At 50.9% G+C, this 19187-nt stretch overlaps 5 protein-coding genes across 5 annotated transcripts; all 5 read left to right on the top strand.

Annotated features, from left to right (window-relative positions):
- Nucleotides 1–887: 887 nt before the first annotated feature.
- Z519_03909 (acetyl-CoA hydrolase) lies at nt 888–1910 on the top strand (the record flags this gene model as incomplete). The annotated part of the gene is made up of 4 exons (XM_016761656.1): nt 888–941; nt 1138–1226; nt 1336–1714; nt 1785–1910. The coding sequence occupies 4 exons, from the start codon at nt 888–890 to the stop codon at nt 1908–1910; spliced, it is 648 nt and encodes a 215-aa protein (XP_016621994.1).
- Nucleotides 1911–1938: 28 nt separating this feature from the next.
- Z519_03908 (acetyl-CoA hydrolase) lies at nt 1939–3180 on the top strand (the record flags this gene model as incomplete). The annotated part of the gene is made up of 4 exons (XM_016761655.1): nt 1939–2190; nt 2277–2426; nt 2537–2866; nt 2953–3180. 4 exons carry the CDS (start codon nt 1939–1941, stop codon nt 3178–3180), a joined length of 960 nt encoding a protein of 319 aa, XP_016621993.1.
- A 1149-nt stretch (nt 3181–4329) lies between these two features.
- Z519_03907 (uncharacterized protein) lies at nt 4330–5904 on the top strand (the record flags this gene model as incomplete). The annotated part of the gene is made up of 3 exons (XM_016761654.1): nt 4330–5617; nt 5696–5776; nt 5864–5904. 3 exons carry the CDS (start codon nt 4330–4332, stop codon nt 5902–5904), a joined length of 1410 nt encoding a protein of 469 aa, XP_016621992.1.
- A 1282-nt stretch (nt 5905–7186) lies between these two features.
- On the top strand, nt 7187–8313 carry Z519_03906 (uncharacterized protein; the record flags this gene model as incomplete). The annotated part of the gene is made up of 5 exons (XM_016761653.1): nt 7187–7282; nt 7347–7363; nt 7421–7503; nt 7559–7912; nt 7985–8313. The coding sequence occupies 5 exons, from the start codon at nt 7187–7189 to the stop codon at nt 8311–8313; spliced, it is 879 nt and encodes a 292-aa protein (XP_016621991.1).
- A 7050-nt stretch (nt 8314–15363) lies between these two features.
- Z519_03905 (uncharacterized protein) lies at nt 15364–16441 on the top strand (the record flags this gene model as incomplete). Its single annotated transcript, XM_016761652.1, has 4 exons — nt 15364–15419; nt 15485–15743; nt 15854–15940; nt 16091–16441. The coding sequence occupies 4 exons, from the start codon at nt 15364–15366 to the stop codon at nt 16439–16441; spliced, it is 753 nt and encodes a 250-aa protein (XP_016621990.1).
- Between the last annotated feature and the right edge of the window lie 2746 nt (nt 16442–19187).

Below are 19187 nucleotides of genomic sequence, written 5' to 3'. Positions count from 1 at the left end.
ATCAATGGAAAGAATGAGGTTCTTTTCCCTCTTTTTTTTTTCCTTTATTCTTTTGGGAATCTGAAATTGTTGGAAAGAGGGTTCGGGATCTATGAGGCAATCTTGTAAAGCGGTGGGGGAGGAGTCGCTGGAGGGAGCAAGTTGAGCAGCCAGTTGAAATGGGATCGAGAACAAACGCGGAGATGGTTCGGAGGATGATACTCGAGCTGAGATCATGTGGTGCCATGTTGCTGTATGTGGTGGTTGTATTTCAGCATGGGGACGTGGTGTAATGCGCCATTATTGGGACAGATTCCCCCCAGTTTCCTTTGTAAAGACGCCGAACGAAGGAGCGGAAGATCTCCTCCTGTACGAGTAAGCCCCGTCTAACTTACGAGGGGACTCCGTACTTAGCCTCGCTAGCTCGCCAACATGCACTATGTCCAAACAAAGCAATCACGCCCTCATCCCTCGTATCCGAACGAGTCCGACGGCGGCCCCCAGCGGGGAGCTTGGGAGAACATCAGACCCAATGACGAAACAACGGCTTGCTCTGGGCTTCCTCCCGACACATTGAAGCTCCTGCCAGAAACGACCTTTTTCGACCTCACGAGATCGTGATTTTGTTTTTTTTTTTTTGCCATTGATTAGACGAACGAAAAAGAAGCCAACAATCCCACGGCGAAGATAGTTGACGAGAAGAAAGGGACGACCTATTGTACATACATAGGTGGTACCTCTCGAGGGGTTGCTGAAAGCTCCCTTTCGTCACTCTCCGATCTCGTCGCTCGTCTCGTTCTCCTCTCACCTCGTTGTCCATTCATTTATTTTCCCTCTTTTCGTTTCTTTCTTGTATTCGTTTTCTTTCCAAGGCCCCCTCTCCCTCCCGGTCCTCCTTACACTCCACAATGGCCGCCTCGGCGCTCCTGAAGAGTAGATGCAGAAGGGCGAGCTACCTGAATGTGCGTAACGGGGCGTTAACCGCCCAGCTGCCTTCTTCGGGCCGGAGCTTCCAAAGAGCTTTTTCTTTTCTTCTGTTTCAAGCTCTTTGCCATTGTCCATCTAAGCCTGATCCCCGGGTGGCTTCGAGCTCTTTCCCTGCCTGGGATTTGGAATTGAGTGAAATGAAAATGTGGCTAACGGACAACGGACGGGCAGAAATTGGCAAAGGCTGAAGACCTCATCGACTTGTTCCCTCACAACTCATACATCGGCTGGTCAGGCTTTACTGGCGTGGGATATCCCAAGTACGTATTTTTCATCCCGCCCCGTCTATCAAGTCATCTCCACATATTCGCCTCTACCGAGAACGTAGCCTCGCGCTTACAGATGTTGAATTGGCGCGGGTTGAAACAGAAAAGTACCAACCGCTCTCGCCGACTATGTCGAGCAAAACGGCCTGCAGGGCAAGCTGAAGTACAACCTCTTCGTGGGCGCCTCGTCCGGCGCAGAGACGGAGAACCGATGGGCCCGACTCAACATGATCGAGCGCCGCGCGCCGCACCAGGTCGGCAAGGAGATCGCAAAGGGCATCAACAACGGCAACATCAAGTTCTTCGACAAGCATCTCAGCATGTTCCCCGTCGACCTGATGTACGGCTTCTACACCAAGCACAAGGCCAACAATCGCCTGGACGTCGCCATCATTGAGGCCTCTGCCATCACCGAGGACGGGGGCATTATTCCGGGCGCCAGTGTGGGCGCGTCTCCTGAGATCATTCAGATGGCGGACAAGGTACGAAGGAGAAAGCGCCCGTAGAATCGTGCGCCCTGAATGGCCGGCTAACCTGTTTGCTCCTCATCAGATCATCATCGAACTCAACACTGCTGTACCCAGCTTCGAAGGTCTACACGACATTACAATGACTGACCTCCCCCCACGGAGAAAGGCAAGTTCCAACGACCCCTTCGCACCACATCTTCCCAGCTGACGACGGCTCGCCATAGCCATACCTGATCATGGCACCAGAGGACCGTATTGGCACGCCGCATATCCCCATCGACCCGGAGCGCGTGGTCGCCCTCGTCGAGTCCGACTACCCGGACCAAACAACCGAAAATGCGCCCGAAGATGAGACCTCGCAAGCCATTGCCCGCAACTTGATCGAGTTCTTGGAACACGAGGTCAAACACGGGCGATTGCCGGTGAATCTGCTGCCTCTGCAGTCTGGGATTGGCAACATTGCAAACGCTGTTATCGGCGGCCTGGCTGTAAGCACATCTTTTTGGCTCTCCCGTGTATAGATGAAAATAAAGAGCTTCCTCGAATCCGGATTCGCTGCTGACCTATTCTTCAGAAAGGAGGAGCAAACTTCAAGAACCTGAAAGTCTGGACGGAAGTGTTGCAGGATTCCTTCCTCGACCTCTTCGACAGTGGAAACCTGGACTTTGCCACCGCGACCTCTATTCGTTTCTCTCCCGGGGGGTTCCAACGCTTTTACGATGGTGTAAGTCTCTTGTTACTCACCCACACGTGTTTGAGGCCCCACGCCCCCACCTTTTTGGATCATGCCCTGGAGTGCTGATGAGAAAAACCTGGCGAATTGAATGGAAATAGTGGGAGAATTATCACTCCAAACTCATCCTCCGGTCCCAGCAAGTGTCCAACTCACCTGAAATCATCCGCCGGCTCGGCGTGATCGGCATGAACACGCCCGTCGAAGTCGACATCTACGCTCACGCCAACAGTACGTGCGTGTTGGGCTCGCGCATGCTTAACGGCCTGGGCGGATCCGCAGACTTCCTCCGTTCATCCAAATACTCCATCATGCATACGCCCAGCACGCGACCTTCGAAAACCGACCCTACCGGCGTGAGTTGCATTGTGCCAATGTGCACACACGTCGACCAGACAGAGCACGATCTGGACGTTGTCGTGACTGAAATCGTAAGTCATCTCCCTCTCCCCAGACTACAGTAGCGGCACGGTGCGGTGTCAGGTTTGTGTAAAAACTGACGGAAGGACAATAATAGGGCCTTGCAGACGTGCGAGGAATGTGTCCTCGCGAAAGAGCCCGCGAGATTATCAAGCAGTGCGCCCATCCCGACTACCGGCCCATTCTCCAGGATTACTTCGACAGGGCCGAGTACGAGTGCTTGAAGAAAGGTATGGGTCACGAGCCGCACTTGCTCTTCAACTCTTTCGATATGCATAAGAATTTAGTGGAGAATGGAACCATGAAGATCAGTGGTTGGAAATAGATGACTACAGGCAGGAGTGCAAGTCGACGAGCCGGGGCAGTGAGAAGAGACGACCGATTGGATTTTCAGAAGACGAAAAATTGAGAGATTTTGGCGTCGAGACACAGGCTTATTCCGGGGACGGATCGTGAGCGTGATGAGAGGGAGCATTTGGATGTATGTACCAAGAATCATATCCCATGGAGTTATCATAATCGACGGCCTGGGAACACCAGAGTTCCCAGTTCCATACGCACAATTGGCCTTTTTTGGGGCAGTTCCATCATAACAATTGGGATTTGCACACTTGAATCACTGTTGTCAGCACCGTAGATAGGGCCACTCTGCAAAGGTCAGAGAGTGTTCTGGGAGCGATTCGCCATATGCAGGAGACCAGGCTGATTGGCTCTGACATAGTAAGAAGTGAAGCCATTGGACAGCGTAGTGACTAATCCAATCTGAGATGCTTACTTCGAGCTTTACAGGTAGCCACACTTCTTGGAAGACTCCTCACACGGGGTATCGAGCGGGGGTGGACGGCATTGCGGTAACAGGTCTTTCTCTTCGTTCGGCGATCTCGAGACCCCCTTCATCGCGCCATTGCTGACGGTTCTTGCACCATCGTTGACTGAGGTCCTTGGCGACTAGGACTGCCGGATGGTGTGACATATAAAAACTTGCGACAGCCACTCGCGAAGAGCGAGTGCTTGAATGGCCGTGACAAGTCGTATCCCACGAACTTACGGTGACACAAGCTGGGGTATCTCTTACCGAGTTATGAGAGTCGCCTGCACTTCACGCCCTTGCGGCGACGTCTCCTTGGATTGGTAGTGCTGACCTGCGATTTTGACGCCCTGGCCTAACTTCCCACTGGAGGTTCTCTCATCGGGTTTGCCATAACGCCAACAGGAAATAAACTGTCATTCAGGGCACAAGGATGACAGACTTGTAAGCTCGGTGTATCGGGGAATTGGTCGAACCAATTCGTTGCTCGGTTTCCTCGAGGTGGCCTAACTGTGAGCGCTCGCTCTGGTAGCATTTGAGCAAAGCCCTATATACACCCCGAAGATCCGGAGCTTGCGGTCTGGGAGTTTTTGTGCTTTCGAACTTGATTTCAATTTGCAGAAAGCATCTCGAGAGACTCCAACTCGGGTCCCCGTACAAACAGAAATGGATCCCACTTTCTACCGCACTGCAGCTGAGGCAATCGCTGCACCTCCCGAAGAATTGGCATATGTGGTGGCCTTTGACAGAAAAGGTCAGAAACATGATGCGTTGACCGTCATTGATTTGAAACCCGGGACAACCTACGGACAGGTTGTTGGCTGGACCGATGTTCCAGGGTTAGGAGACGAATTGCACCATTTCGGATGGAATGCGTGCTCCGCTGCCCTCAAACACGAGGGACACAACATGGACGGCTTGCGACGACGTTACCTGCTTGTCCCTGGCTTGCGCTCTTCGAACATATATGTCTTCGATATCGGCCCTAACCCTCGCTCACCGAAGCTCGTCAAAACGATCGACGGGAAGACATTGTCGGATAAAGCTGGTTATTCTCGTCCACATACATTGCATTGCGGGCCTGACGGCGTGTTCTTGACGTGTCTCGGGGGGCCGGAGAGTAATCCTGACGGACCGGGCGGCATTGCTCTGCTTGACCACCAGAATTTCGACGTCTTGCGTGCTTGGGAAAGTGATCGCGGTCCCCAACACTTCCACTATGACGCGTGGTGGCACTTGAACAAGAATGTCCTTATTTCAAGTGAATGGGGAAGCCCATCCATGATCGAGAACGGCATTGTTCCAGAACTGTTGTTGGGAAACAAGTACGGCCATGCCATTCATTTCTGGGATCTTGCCGGGGGAAAGCACCATCAACGTGTTGACCTAGGTGAAGAACACCAAATGGCGCTCGAAGTCCGACCATCGCATGATCCAGAAGCGACATGGGGGTTTGTCGGGGTCGTTATTTCAACAAAGGACTTGTCTGGTTCCATTTTCCGATGGTTCCAGGACGGTGATGAGTGGAACGCAGAAAAGGTCATCACCGTTCCAGCGGAGCCTGCCGACGAAGAATCATTGCCCCCGATACTCAAGCCGTTCAAAGCCGTCCCGCCGCTAATCACAGACATTGACCTGTCGGTCGATGACAAGTTCCTCTATGTTTCCTGCTGGGGGACGGGAGAAATGAAGCAGTATGACGTTTCTGACCCAGCGCATCCAGTTCAAGTGGGCTCTGTGAAGGTGGGGGGTATTGTGCAAAGGGCGGCGCACCCGGCGAGGCCCAACATGCCTCTAGCGGGCGGACCTCAAATGGTTGAGGTGTCGAGATCGGGAAGAAGTATATATTTCACCAACTCCCTTTACGGGGCCTGGGACGACCAGTTCTACCCCGATGGTGTCGGCGCTTGGATGGCCAAAGTCGACGTCGACCCCAACGGCGGCCTCGAGATAGGTGAGTATCGCCATCGATGTTCCGAGTCAGACGAGGTAGTGGTCCCGAGCTCTGTTTCATACTAACTACGCGTTCTAGACGAGTCCTTCTTCCCTCAGGGTTCTGACTTCAGGGGTTTGCGTGTGCATCAGATTCGCCTTCAAGGCGGAGACGCGTCTTGTAGGTCTTCCCATCATCGAAATGTCCCCAGGTTCTTGGTGGTTTCGCGGTCGTTCAATCTCGGTGCCTGCTAACCAGCGTTTCCAGCGGATTCATATTGCTATCCGAGTAAAGTGGACAAATTGTGAGCATTGTGAGCAGATGAAGGGCGGCGGCGATGGGGATTAGGCTTTAGCGACAGGTACCTGGGTGTGGGAAATGGCACGCAACGCTCACGTGTTCTGTGCGGCTGGAAAGGAACGCGCCGAGCAAACGCCGAGTCGCACTTTCTGCTTTTGAATTTCGATTCTTTGCATTCAACTTGCATCTTTGACTTTGACTTCTGGATGAAACTGCTCACAATTCAATGCGATTAATTTTGCCTAAATTCCCCAGCTCTGAGCCCTATCTTTCTTCCCTTGGGCCTGCTTGTATACAGCATAGTCCACGGCCTTGATTCCGCCTTTCCGCCTTTCACGGCGCCACTGCCGAACACGCCCGACATCATGCGTCATGTTTACACTTCCATTTTCTGACCTTCTATCTTGTTTGCAGAGCTCGAGGCTATTCCGTTCGAGGACCATGCCTGAAGATCATTACTTTACATTCCAACCCCTGCTGGGCGTGGTCCCACCGATGTAACCAACGTAGTTTCTCACCAATCCTCTTTGTCGAAGATTCCCTTAGGGTTTGCCTTGCATCGGTATGCCGTCGGAACGAAGGAGAAAGGCATGCCATTGCCATCTCCTTGCCGCCTCTCCAAATATTGCTTTGGAGCAAGTCCAACGACCATTTTCTTATGGCAGTATCCAAAGTCCAGGGTTCCCTCACAAGGCACACCGAATATGCTGCCAAAGCCTCCCTACCATCAAGATGCCATCATCGTATGGTCACAGCGGTGCGGAGCTGCAGATGTAGGACTTGAACGTGACCGCCTTCTTGAGTCTCATGAGCGGCAGCATACAGGGACTCCGTACCAGCGACCCAACTCCAACAGCCTTGATTTGGAGAGGAACCCACCCCCGCGTGGAGGGTCGATCCTCTCCGCGATCCAATTGTGATGATTCGGTCTTTGATATTACTGTTAACGGCATCCCGAAGTGGAGATGAAAGATGGATTATTTTCAACCATGATCCATATGATCATAGGCTATTGGAAGCCTGCCCTCGACAGATACGTCTTTCGCCGTCCGCTCTGCCGACGATTGAAGCCTGCATACGCCTTTCGGTCGATCAGTGGGCGATCAGGGAAAATGATGAGACAGCACAAGGCGATATAAAAATGGTGGTTTCTGACTCAGGCACGACCCGGCCGCTGAATACCCTTCTTACTCAACATCTTCCTTTATCCAGGGTTTTGCAGGGTTCGTCCGACATTGAAGACGACAACACTCTCAAGAGAAGTTCGTCAATCGCGAGGATCAAGTCATAATGGGACGCAAATACCTGGGAGGCTCGGGAAGTGCCCTGACTGTCTGGATCTCGCTAGCCGCGTCAACTGTTCTCATCTTCTATGGATATGATCAGGTATTCTCTTCACTTTCCCACCCCGAGCCTCTTCACTGGAGCTAACGCTATGCCTACTCTCCAGGGTGTGTTCGGGAATGTGTAAGTGATTAGACACTCTAGCAATGTTGTGTCATCCTGGCTAACAAGTGCCTGTAGTCTGGTTGGGAAGGATTTCCTAAAGACCATGGGGAATCCTGACGCCACCGTCCAAGGGACTTTGACCTCAGTTTATAACCTTGGTTGCTCGTTCTCCAAATATATCTGCCGTCACGAGAGAACTAATTTCTCAACTAGGATGCTTCGGAGGGGCGCTTTCAACTTTGTACACGGGAGACAAACTCGGCCGTCCACGCACCATTATGCTTGGGAGCTCCGTCATCGCCCTGGGCGCAATTATTCAGTCAGCATGCTACTCTAGAGGGCAAATGTTTGCGGGCAGGGTGATCGCGGGCCTTGGGACAGGCATGAACACCGCCACTGCTGGTGTTTGGCAGTCCGAGACCAGCAAGATGCGGAGCCGTGGCAAGCTCGTCATTATTCAGATGGCCAACTGTATAACTGGCTTTTGCCTGTCCAACTGGCTCACTCTAGGATTCTCGTTCGCTAAAAGCTCGGTGGCCTGGCGGTTCCCCCTCGCTTTTCAATGCTGTAAGTTCCGGATCTCCCTTCGTTCCCTGACATCGCTGGGTAGCTCATCTTGCCAACTGACCCTTCAAATAGTTTTTACACTGTTGATATGGTTGATGTGTCCCTTTCTCCCGGACTCTCCCCGTCTTCTGATTCGTAAGGGCAAGCACCAGGAGGCATTGGAAGTGCTCGCTGCTCTGGAAGGTCATGGAGCAACTTCTGAGTCAGCGTCGGTGCGCACGCAATACAATATCATCAAAGATGTCCTGGACAAAGAGCACGCACAGACCTATAGTTGGTGGCAGCTTCTTACCGGCCGAGGACCTTCAGGCGTCGTCCGCAGGATGATCCTAGGCGCCTGGATGCAGGCAATGAACCAGATTAGTGGTATCAACTTGAATATACCAATGGGGTGCATTTAGATATATTAAAGACGGATGAAGAACTTCCCAGATAACTCCAGGAGGGCCTCACTATTTAAGTCTTCTCCATACAAAGAACACACCTCAATACTGTTTGCGGCAGTCACGTGCGTAGAATGCTGCATCCGGTAGTCACGTGTATTGACTACCGGATGCGGTAATCACGTGCCTGTGCTCTTCCCTTGTTTAACACTCCCCCTGAGCGCTGCACGTGTTCCCTTTTTCTTCTCCAGTTTTGAGGTGTGTTGAGTGTCCGTCTTCCACGTGATCTCACGTGATATCACGTGATACTCCCCCTGGCACCCACACACCTACCGGTCCGGGGAGGAGGAGAAAACCGAAGGGGAGGGAGGGTGGCCAATTTTCGACTCTTCTCCCGATTCATCGGCTGTATCCAGATCCAACGGGGCCATTGTGGTCCCCTTTTGCGCTGCAGACGTGCTGTCCATCATGCCCAATGTTATGAGATGTTTCTCAAATGTTGGTCTCGGCAGTGGTTTTGTGAAGATGTCCGCTACGTTATTGCTTGTGTCCACTCGGACTGGAGAAACAGTTCCTTCTTCCACAAGTTCTCTGATGAAGTGGTATTTTATGCCGATGTGCTTCGTTCTTGCATGAAATTCGGCATTCTTGGTGAGTTTCATTGCAGAGTTATTGTCAATGTAGAGGGGAATCGATTCGATCTTTAGGGCCGTTCCGAGTTCGTTGATGATTCCTTTTAGCCACACGGCTTCTTTAGTAGCCTCGGCTGCCGCCACATATTCTGCCTCTGCAGTTGATAAAGCGACTGTTTTCTGTCTCTGAGATGACCAGGAGATTGGCTTTCCGCCTAGCGTTGCTACCCAGCCTGTCGTAGATCGATGTGTCTCAGGGCAACCACCCCAGTCACTATCCACAAAGATTTTGAGTGTTAAGTCTTCCACTGCTCCGTATCTGATCCCCCTGTCTGGAGTTCCTTTGAGGTAGGCAAAGATTCTGTGTACTGCATCCATATGAGTTTGGTTTGGGTTTGCGTTGAATCTCCCCACAACGGAGGTAGCGTACGTGATATCTGGCCGTGTAATTTGTGCCGGGTGATTCAGCGATCCCACTTTTGATATGTATTCAGCAATGAACTCTTTAGATGCCATCTTTCCTTGGTTCGGTTCTGGCACTTTGACCATTGGGGTTTTGACTGGTGGGAGGTCTTCCAATCCCCACCGCTCAAGGGTCTGTAGGATAAGATTTCGCTGGTGCAGCTTTACTCCTTGTTGTTTCTTTTCGATGTGAGTTCCAAGAAAGAAAGCACATTCCTCGTCACTAGTCATGTCGAAAATGTCGAAGATGGCCTTTCTGAATTCGTTAATTCGATCCTTGGTAGGTGCGAACACTACCATATCATCCACGTAGATAACCAGAAACATTTGGGTGTTTTCGTGGATGAATAGGCAAGGGTCGAATTGCGAAATCTTCCATCCGAGCGCTTTGATTTCCTCGTAAAACTTGCGGTACCATTGTCTCGGCGCTTGCTTTAGACCGTATAGAGCCTTTCGTAAGTGTAGGACCTTTCCTTGTTTTTCCGGGTACCCAGGAGGAGCTGTTATATAGATATCTTCGTTGAGATTTCCATTAAGGAATGCTGTCTTTACGTCGAATTGCATGTACGCCCATCTGAAGAAGATGGCCATGACAAACAGCAGTCTCCAGGTGGTTGGCTTGACCACCGAGGCAAACACCTCGTTGAAGTCAATGCCTTCTCGTTGTTGGAATCCTCGTACTACTAACCTTGCCTTGTATCGGCTAATGTTTCCGTCTGCACCGATTTTACGTTTGAGGACCCATTTGGTAGTAAGAGGTCTTCGTCCTGTAGGCAGGTCCGTCGGTATCCAGGTCTGATTGTCGATGAGGCTGTCGTATTCCGACTGTATGGCTGCTTTCCAGAGTGGCCCTTCTTGCCCTCGAATGGCGCTTTCATATGTGGTTGGAACAGGTGCGAACCTGACATCTCTTGTAGTTAGCATAGCTATTCCATGATCGTCGTCAACGTCTTCTAGTAGGTGGTCAAAGTCATCGAGAGCTTCCTCATCGGTGTCGTCGTCCAAGTCATCCCACGGTTTCCGGGGTTGACCAGCCTGTGGATCCTGATCCTTGTTTCGCTTTATCTGAAATCGTTGCCTAAGTGCCTTGATTATCATCGGATCTTGGGCCCCATCCTCTTCATTCTGTTGTAGTCTGGCCAGAGCGGCGTCTGAAATGAGTTGCGGGTTTTCTGGGTTATCCGGGTCCAGTTGAAGTTCTGTTTGGATTTCATCGCGTAGATCTTGGTGTGCCGACTCGATTGCCGACTCGAGGTCCTCTTGTTCAGTTTCCTTGTTCGTTGTGTGTTCCTGGTTTCGAGGCCGTCTGTGAAAGCACTCGTCCGCTATTGCCTCCCAGTCGTCTCTTAGCTGGACCTTACCGTCAACGATTGTGTAACATCGCGCATTATAAGACACTTGTTTATTGTCACGCAGATTGTAGATACATCCGCTACGATCGCTTCCCTTCATGCCGCTTCGCACGCAATAGTTGCAGGGGTAGTTGCCGTCGCAGTCGTGATGACTTCGGATACAGCGGGTACACTTGTCGGAATCCTCTTCGAGGTTTGTGAACCTCTTTGGGTCGGTGTCTGCTGAGTCTTTCCGAAGGCCCTGTTCCGATTGTCTGACACATTTGCGTTTTTTCTTGGTGCACGCACCGCATGGGAAGTTCTTGTCACAGGTGACCCTTAAGTGCTTGCATGGGTCACATTTTCCAATATCTTTGTTCCAGGCATCCTGGGGTTCACATTTTTCTCCCTTTTCAGTGCATCTATTGCATGGAATTTTCCCATCACAGCGGCGGCGTTGCACCTTGCACCTCATGCATTTTTCTTCTGTAGGTACGCCTATTTTTCTAGTATACGGGATGCATTCCTCGACAGCGTTGATTCTCTTGCAGTTGTTGCATGGCGTCTTGTTATCGCAGGAGTTTCGGTGTGCCTTGCGGCAAGGCTGGCAGATATCATCATCTCTCGTAAGGTTCCTGGTGGGCTTAGTCTCCTCAGGGTCGTAGTCGTATGTGCAGGTGGCCTTGTTTTTGGTGCAGTTCCCGCACTTCTCCTCTCCGGGAGGATGTATACACCTGCCTCCGGATTTAAAACACCTTCGGCATTTACGAGGTTGCTCTCCCTGAACTAGCCTCGCACGGTCTGGCAGGTCCTGATTTTCTTTCGGTATGAGAGACTTCGCATACGCGGTTTGATCTTTGCAACTTGGCCCGAGGCCGAGGTCTTTGCAGTGTTTGCATGGTCTTTCACCATCACAGGTTTTGTTGTTGATGAAACATCGTTCGCACTTGCTGCTATCGGGCACCCTACCGGGGACATTTCCCTTTTGTAGTCCATGTTTCCAGGTCGCTCGTTTGGATTGATTCTGGCTGGCATTTGGCGTGACTTTCTGTCTCTTTGAGGGCCGGTTTGCAAAATCTTCTATTGTCAGCTCGTCCTCTGATGACTCATCACTAGAGTGGAGGTCAAATTGATATGGGCGTCTTTCACGTTCGGTCACGCCTTTCGGCGTTGACTGATTGTGAACTATTTCTTCCTCTGACGACTCTGCACTATCTTGGTCACTTTCCATGTATTCGTCTGAGTCTTCCTGTTTTGCGCTGAGCGGGTTTTGAGCATTTATAGGTGCAGTGTCATAGACTCTGCCTGCCCTAGTGGTGACGGCTGCAAGGTCTGCCAGCTGTTCTGCCGCGTCTGTCTGTTCTGACTCACTGTTCGAGAACTCGTCGTCGTCGTCATCCGAAGAGCTTTCGTCCGTCGGGATATCCCAGTCTCCTGAGTCCTCAGGAAGCTCAGGGAGTGGGACCCTGGCACTGAGTGCTGCGTCAGCGTGAGGATCGTCGAGGCCTTGTCCATCATCAATGTTTGGCTCTGAGACACGATAGATTTTCTTCTCTTTGTCGTTCCAGACTCGTGCCACTGATTCGCTTTCGAGTCCGACAAAATAGCCTAGCCAGCCCCGCTGGGATTGCAGTTTAGTGTCTCTGTCTTTTTCACGCTTCTCCTTCGCTTTCGTAACGTAGGCCCGACTCCCCCAGATCCGTTCTTTAGAGAGATCCGGTTTTATTCCGTGGAGGAGTTCAAAAGGAGTCTTTTTATATTTGTGCGACTTTGTGGGGGATCGATTCTTAATCCATGTAGCGTGAGCCATTGCCTCTGGCCAGAGTATTTCTGGGATTTTGCCTGTCCGCAGCAGTTCGTTACCTCTTTCGACGATTATGTTGGTGATTTGTGTGCACACTGTCTGGTCTTGCATCATGGCCGCGGCTCGGTCTCTGAGGGTACGATGTGCTCTTTCTGCGGTGCCGTTCTGGTGATGCGCGTAGGGTACCGTAGGTTCCAGATCGACCCCGTATTCCTCGCAGAATGCTTGGATCATACCTTGCATGAACTCGTTGTCACATCGATACCTTCGGATCTTTAGGTCGTGCGTTCGCTCAAAGCGCTTATGAGCCTTGAGAAGAGTTGTCGGGATTTCATCTTTGGTCTTGAGGCGTTCCACGGCCGTCCATCGTGTGGCATCATCGGTGATAAACAGTAAGAGTTTTGTACCATCGTATCCGGCAACTGGGTAAGGTCCCCATGTGTCCACGTGCAGCAGTTCTCCTAGTTTCTTGTATCTTCGGCGGGCCGGACTCCTCGGTATTCTAACAATGGCCCGGGTAGTTGCGCATACCGGACAGAGGAGCTTTGCTTTAGCCGCAAGTTGCTTGTCGGTGACGTCCATTCCCTCACTCTGCTTTAGTAGTCTTCGCATTGATTCGATCCCAAGGTGTCCGAGGCGGCGATGCCACTTCCAGACTGGATCCTTTTCAAAATCGAGGACTGCTGCGAGGCCAAAGTCTTCGCCTCGGGTACCCTGCGCTTCGACTTTCACAGGATATGCGATGAGATAGTACAGGCCGTTGTTCACTTGACTACAAGCTAACTCTTCGCCATTCTCATCTTCGAAAGTGAGTAGCTTGTGATTGAGGCGAGCATTAGCATTAGCTTTTTCGCAAAACGCACTGACTGAGAGAAGGTTGCATCTAGCGTCTGGCGCATAGGCGACTTCGGAGAGTGTGATCTCGACTTCCTGTCTCGTGGAGGTGAGGACGATCATCTGAACCGTTCCCCCTCCTTTGATCTTCAGTGATTCACTCCCATTTGCAGTTCCGATTTTCTGGTTCATTTTGACGAACTTTTGAAACCACTTGATGTCGTTGACGATGTGTCCATTTGCGCCGGTGTCTGCAAGCCAGGCATCCCGGGCAATATTCACGGAGCTCGTAGCAAACATGACTTCGACTCCCCCTGGAGGTTGGTCCAGGTGCTTAGTTGTGTCCAGTGTTTCAAGGAAATCGATCGATTGGCTATCTTGCACTAACGAGGATTCTAATTCAGATGACAATGAACGAGTGACAACAGTTGGACAAATTAGTCCTGACGTCTCAGGATATGCGCGCCCTTCATCCCATCCCACTGCCTGTCCCGCGGATACCCGCGTTACCTGCTTTCCTTCACCTCCAAGCTCAGCCTGGAGTCGGTTAGCAGTGGCAGTGGTGATGGTGAATTCGGGTGACACCATACCTGAAATATCACTGTCAGCATTCATTGTCTCCGAGAGTCCACGTTTGAATGCAGTCAAGTCCAAGGTAGCGACGGCCGCGACTTTTCGTATCGGCGCCGCCTTCTCATCTTCAGCTTTGTCGTTTCCCTTTGTTCCGTTCTTCCAAGGATTCTTCTCAGGATGTTTGAACCAGCACTCGTCCTCACCGCCGGGATGATTCTTCTTACAGGCAGGACAGGCGGTGATGGCCAGGTGGCTCTCCCCTGCCTTTTTTCCTTTGGTGTTTTTGGCTTTTTCATTTCCGGTGTTGGATTTTCGTTGTTGAACGAGGCTCTCGAAGGTAAGAATTCGAGTGAGAAGTTGTTCCTTGGTGATGGTTGATCCCGTAGTTGTTGCATCAAAGTGAACTTGTTCCACAAGTCTATTGTACTGAGGAGTCAGTCCTGCAAGGATAATTTGTTTGAGCTGTTCATCCCTGAGGGCGTGCTGAGTTCCTAAGGTCTTTAGGTCTTGTGAGATGTTCTCAATGGCAGTAATGTACTCTTGAGCTGTTTTGAAGTCAGCTAGGCTGACTTCTCGGAGCTGTTTGAGCAATATCGCTTCTGCCATCGTAGGGTTCATTTGATAGTGAGATGACAGGTATAGCCATGCCTCGCGAGGAGGTTTCCCTTGGATCTGGGACTGGATCGAGGGGTCAACAAGCTTAGTGAATAGCTTCTTAACCTTCCGGACACGCTCTTGCTGTTTCTCGTACAGCTTGAGGTTGAATTTGTAGGCCTCCAGTTCCTGGTAGTACTTGGCTTCAATCTCTGCCTCCCTTTCCTTGACGTCGGTGGCAACCTGGGCACCAGTCCCCAAGACTCCGCGTTTTGGGGGGGCACCGGGGTTGCTGAGGAGTTCCTCGATTGGATCTGAGTTCCCAAACGTGGTTCCTCTGGAGATGAGTGAGAGAACTCCCTCTGAATCAGCCAGGATCAAGAATTCGCGTCTCCATCTAGTGTAGTTGTACTGTCCTTGAAGGACAGTCTGAGTGGTGACGTCCATTGTGAACGGGTGGTGTTGGTGTGTTGGTGTATTGGTGTATTGTTTTATCCGTCGTGTCTTGTTTTGGCGTTGCAACGAGTATCCGGCCTCAGAAGGCCGGGCTCATAACCACTTGAATATACCAATGGGGTGCATTTAGATATATTAAAGACGGATGAAGAACTTCCCAGATAACTCCAGGAGGGCCTCACTATTTAAGTCTTCTCCATACAAAGAACACACCTCAATACTGTTTGCGGCAGTCACGTGCGTAGAATGCTGCATCCGGTAGTCACGTGTATTGACTACCGGATGCGGTAATCACGTGCCTGTGCTCTTCCCTTGTTTAACATATCAATGTGACCTCGTACTTCCAAACGTACGTCTTTTGTTCTTTGCGAAAGGTGGGACGATGCTGATCCTCAACAGATATATCTTCATCCACGCTATCAACCTCAACGAACTTTTGTACGTCAAGCCAACCCCCAGACCTGGTAGCACGGAAGAGGACTTCCTACTAACACTGGATGCAGAGCTCGAATCCTTGCGGCCGCCGGATCTGTCGACTACCTCATCTTCTCTTTCTTGGCGTGGTTCTTCATCGAACGGTATGGCCGTCGCCGGGTTATGATGTGTTCAGCGTTTGCCTGTTCCACATGCTGGACCATAATCAGCATTGCCTTGGGGTTGTCCCAGAACGGTAAAGGAGATACGTACAAGCTAGGAGCCCTTGCGACCACTTTTTTCTTTGTATTCTTTGCATCATTTGCACTTGGTGTGCTTGGAGTGCCTGTAAGTATTCTCCCTAACAGATCACCATAACCCTGACCCTAACCCTAAATACATTTTCTCTTTTTTGTTGGCTTGCAATTGCGAGAAAACTAATTTCCATCTGACCACAGTGGCTCTACCCCACGGAAATCAACCATATCTCCTTCCGTGCCAAAGGTGCTTCTCTAGCAATGGCGACGAACTGGATCATGAACTACGTAAGTCGCCCTGACCTTATTAAACCGGGACAGTAAAGACCGTACATGTGTTAGCAGAAAGAAGACAATATCTCGGTCTACTTAGCCCTTCCACGCTGCTCTTCCGCAAATTCCTGGCTACACCACTATGAGTCCTAACTATCTCTACAGATGGTCGCCCAAGTAACACCACCGGGTATCGCCAACCTAGGCTACAAATTCTGGATTATCTGGGCCGTGATCTGCTTCTCTTTTATCCCTATCACCTATTTCTTTTACCCAGAGACGGCCAATCGGTCCCTGGAAGACATCGACCGATACTTTGCGGAACACCGCAACATATTTGTCTTCAGAGATAAGGTTGCCACGCAATTGAAGAGACCGGAGATGTGGGAGAGGATGGATGAGGAGGTCGCGCGGAGGGCCGAAGAGGAGAAGATTAGGAACGGCGAGCAGGTCGAAGGGGGGAGCGAAGATGGAGGAGAGAAGGGGGAGCAGGAGGTCATGTACCTTGAGAAATGAGCAGGACATTGGGGTGGGATTGAGAAACAAGGGACAGACCGGCAGACAGAAACGAGGCTGAGTGAGTATGGGGTACATAAAGAGGGGCTGATACTGATAGTGATACGCGTACCTTGAGAATACATGAGAATGTACCGAGTGTGTACGGAGAACTCCATATGCAACAAACAACATAGCACCGAGCCTTAGCATATCGAAGACGTCGACACAACAATGTCCCTTGGCACTTCTTTGAGAATTACCAAAAGACCCTCCCCAAAAGCATGGCCAACTTGCATGCCTCCTATCGAGAAACCCTGTTGGGAGTCCACCAGCACCACCAGCACCACCCACCACTACCAACCATAGCGACAGATGTCCTAGTTATTCTTCAACACAGAAGAAGAAAAAAAGCAAAGTCAAAAGAAGGGCTCTCATCCACGTCTTCCGTCCAAGGATATAGCCGGTTGTGAACAACTTAAATAGTACCTAACAGCTAGGATCCTCCTTATCCGAAGGCCGCAACTTACATATATACCTGTTACGGAGCACTTTGGGGTCAAGCATCCACATGCAACAACGCACAGGGGCCTGTCAGACAGGTCGGAAATCGAGAATGCATTTCTGGTCGGCGCTGGCAGGGCAACACCACCATCAATACTACCCACAGAGAGACGGCGGTGGCGTTGGGGGGTGGACGAGAACAAAAGGGATACTCAGGGATAGGTCAGTGGTATGAAAAAACCACAAAATACTCTGTTCAAACTGCAAAGAATGGCACACGGCCAGCACTTTAAACTGTCATATACACTGACAACGATGGCATGCTAGCACAGCCTTTCTATAACTGCTGTGACTATTGCGATGCCTTCATTGCTTGAATGCTCAGTGGCTCCTTCCTGCCTTGAAACCTCTCGTCCACAGCCAGAATCATACTGGTCCTTTTTGTCCTGTCATGTGACCACCCAAATCGCCTTCCTGCTACCCACAATGCCAGCATAACACAGCCACTTTGCTTTGTTACAATACATCCGTACCTATCTAGGTTCCTATGCAGATACCTCCTAAACTGAATTGCAAAGTAAGCGAGAGTCCTTCGCTGTTAGAGCGGAGATGGCCTTCGTTGGTAATGAGAATTCCGTTTACCCTTGTAAATAGTGGCCCTCTTTTCATTTACCCTATCCTGTCGGTTATATTCGATATACCCAGCGGTCACTGACATTATCGGGCACAATCTCAAGGTATGTATTCCGTAACAGAAACTGTGCCAGTCATCATCCTTGAATCCGGCTCGCTACCCGGTCCCTAGAGATCGTGTTGTCATAGGAGGATGATTACCTAGACTCCAAGTACGTCGCGCAAGAGTGAGAGATGTATAGAGTAGTTGATTACAAGCAGGAAGGGACGAAGGGGGTATCATGTGTCAATCAGCGTACAAAGAAAATTCAGCCTCGGATAGGTCTTGGCGGTTGGATCAAAATTCTCATTTATGTAGGTACGTCACGTGGTGGAGGCGCAGGATCGAAGCCGCAGCGTCGGAACTGCTTCTTCTTAACATACATTGCATCGATGAAACCTGAAATCGTCACTTGTTACGCTTCTGAGAGTGGTGGTCCAATCAACGATAGACGGATCAATCGAAGTGAATTATAGGCATTCAGGCAGCATGATGGTCATGCCCACCGGAACGGAGCAAAATGTGTTCCTTCCGGTAGCCCGTCTTTCTCTTTGCTTGCTGCAATCTATGATGCACGTTGCCTTGGATCTCAACTGCACATGTCTTTCGGATGTCTTCATGCAAATGCGCCGATGACATCTCGCCAATTACTCGATCAATACCATCAACCTTGGCGCATGGCAACTGCCTTAGATTAAGGCTTCGGCAACGAGGTAACTTGGACACCCTTGTGAGAAGTTCCCGCTCTTGACAAAATTATGTCGATAACAAGTCGAGATTGAGATGCTCAAGGATCCACAGAACAAGTCTTCTAAGCAATCACCAATCACGAGCATCGTGATAGGAGGGTTTGGAACCAAGGTGAGGGAGAATCTGAATCATGAATCCAAAACGCTCATTGTGAATATGTCGTTCGAACAATGCGTCTTCCTTTTGGCCCTCTATGACGGAGGTATACTACTCCTCACGAGTGTAAATCTCGATCGTTGAGAGTCCACGAGAAGAGCAGAGGTAGTGTCGCCGTTCAGACAAAAGCCAAGTTCGACGGATGGGAGGGGTAGAAAGATCGAGGTCCCGAGCCGATACCGACGGCAGGTCAGGCGAGTACTCACTGCCTTGTGCCTTTTATCTGAGAGACCCCTAGAGACTGCGCGCCGATAGGCCTCCCGCAAGATATGAAACAAGATTAATTGCCATCATCTCTCCGCGGGACCAAGGTTCGCAAAATGATAACAGCGGGGCATCGTAGCTAGAGTGGAGCAGGTAAGAAGGGTCACCCGAAGGAGGTAGTACGAGAGTCGATGCGGCTATGCGGTAGAGAAAGGGAGGGCTTTGGTACGACCGGCCAAGATAGCATCAGGCTGGAAAAGGTCAGCAGGAGACAGACGGAGTTGGAAGGAAGTTGAGAGAACTGGGTGAGGGCGAGGATGAGGGCGATGGCTCGGATGTATGGCGGGACAAGCAGGATGCAGGAAGCAAGCGCGAAGGAACAGAGTGAGGATGAAAGGTCAAGGAGTGCCGGCAATGATATCCTTGCAGAACATGTCATCATGGGGCGAATGCAACATGAGCAAGTCGAAATGCAGGTGG

The sequence above is a fragment of the Cladophialophora bantiana genome (assembly GCF_000835475.1).
Source record: "Cladophialophora bantiana CBS 173.52 unplaced genomic scaffold supercont1.5, whole genome shotgun sequence".
Classification (NCBI taxonomy): domain Eukaryota; kingdom Fungi; phylum Ascomycota; class Eurotiomycetes; order Chaetothyriales; family Herpotrichiellaceae; genus Cladophialophora; species Cladophialophora bantiana.
This window is presented reverse-complemented; position numbering and strand designations above follow the sequence as displayed.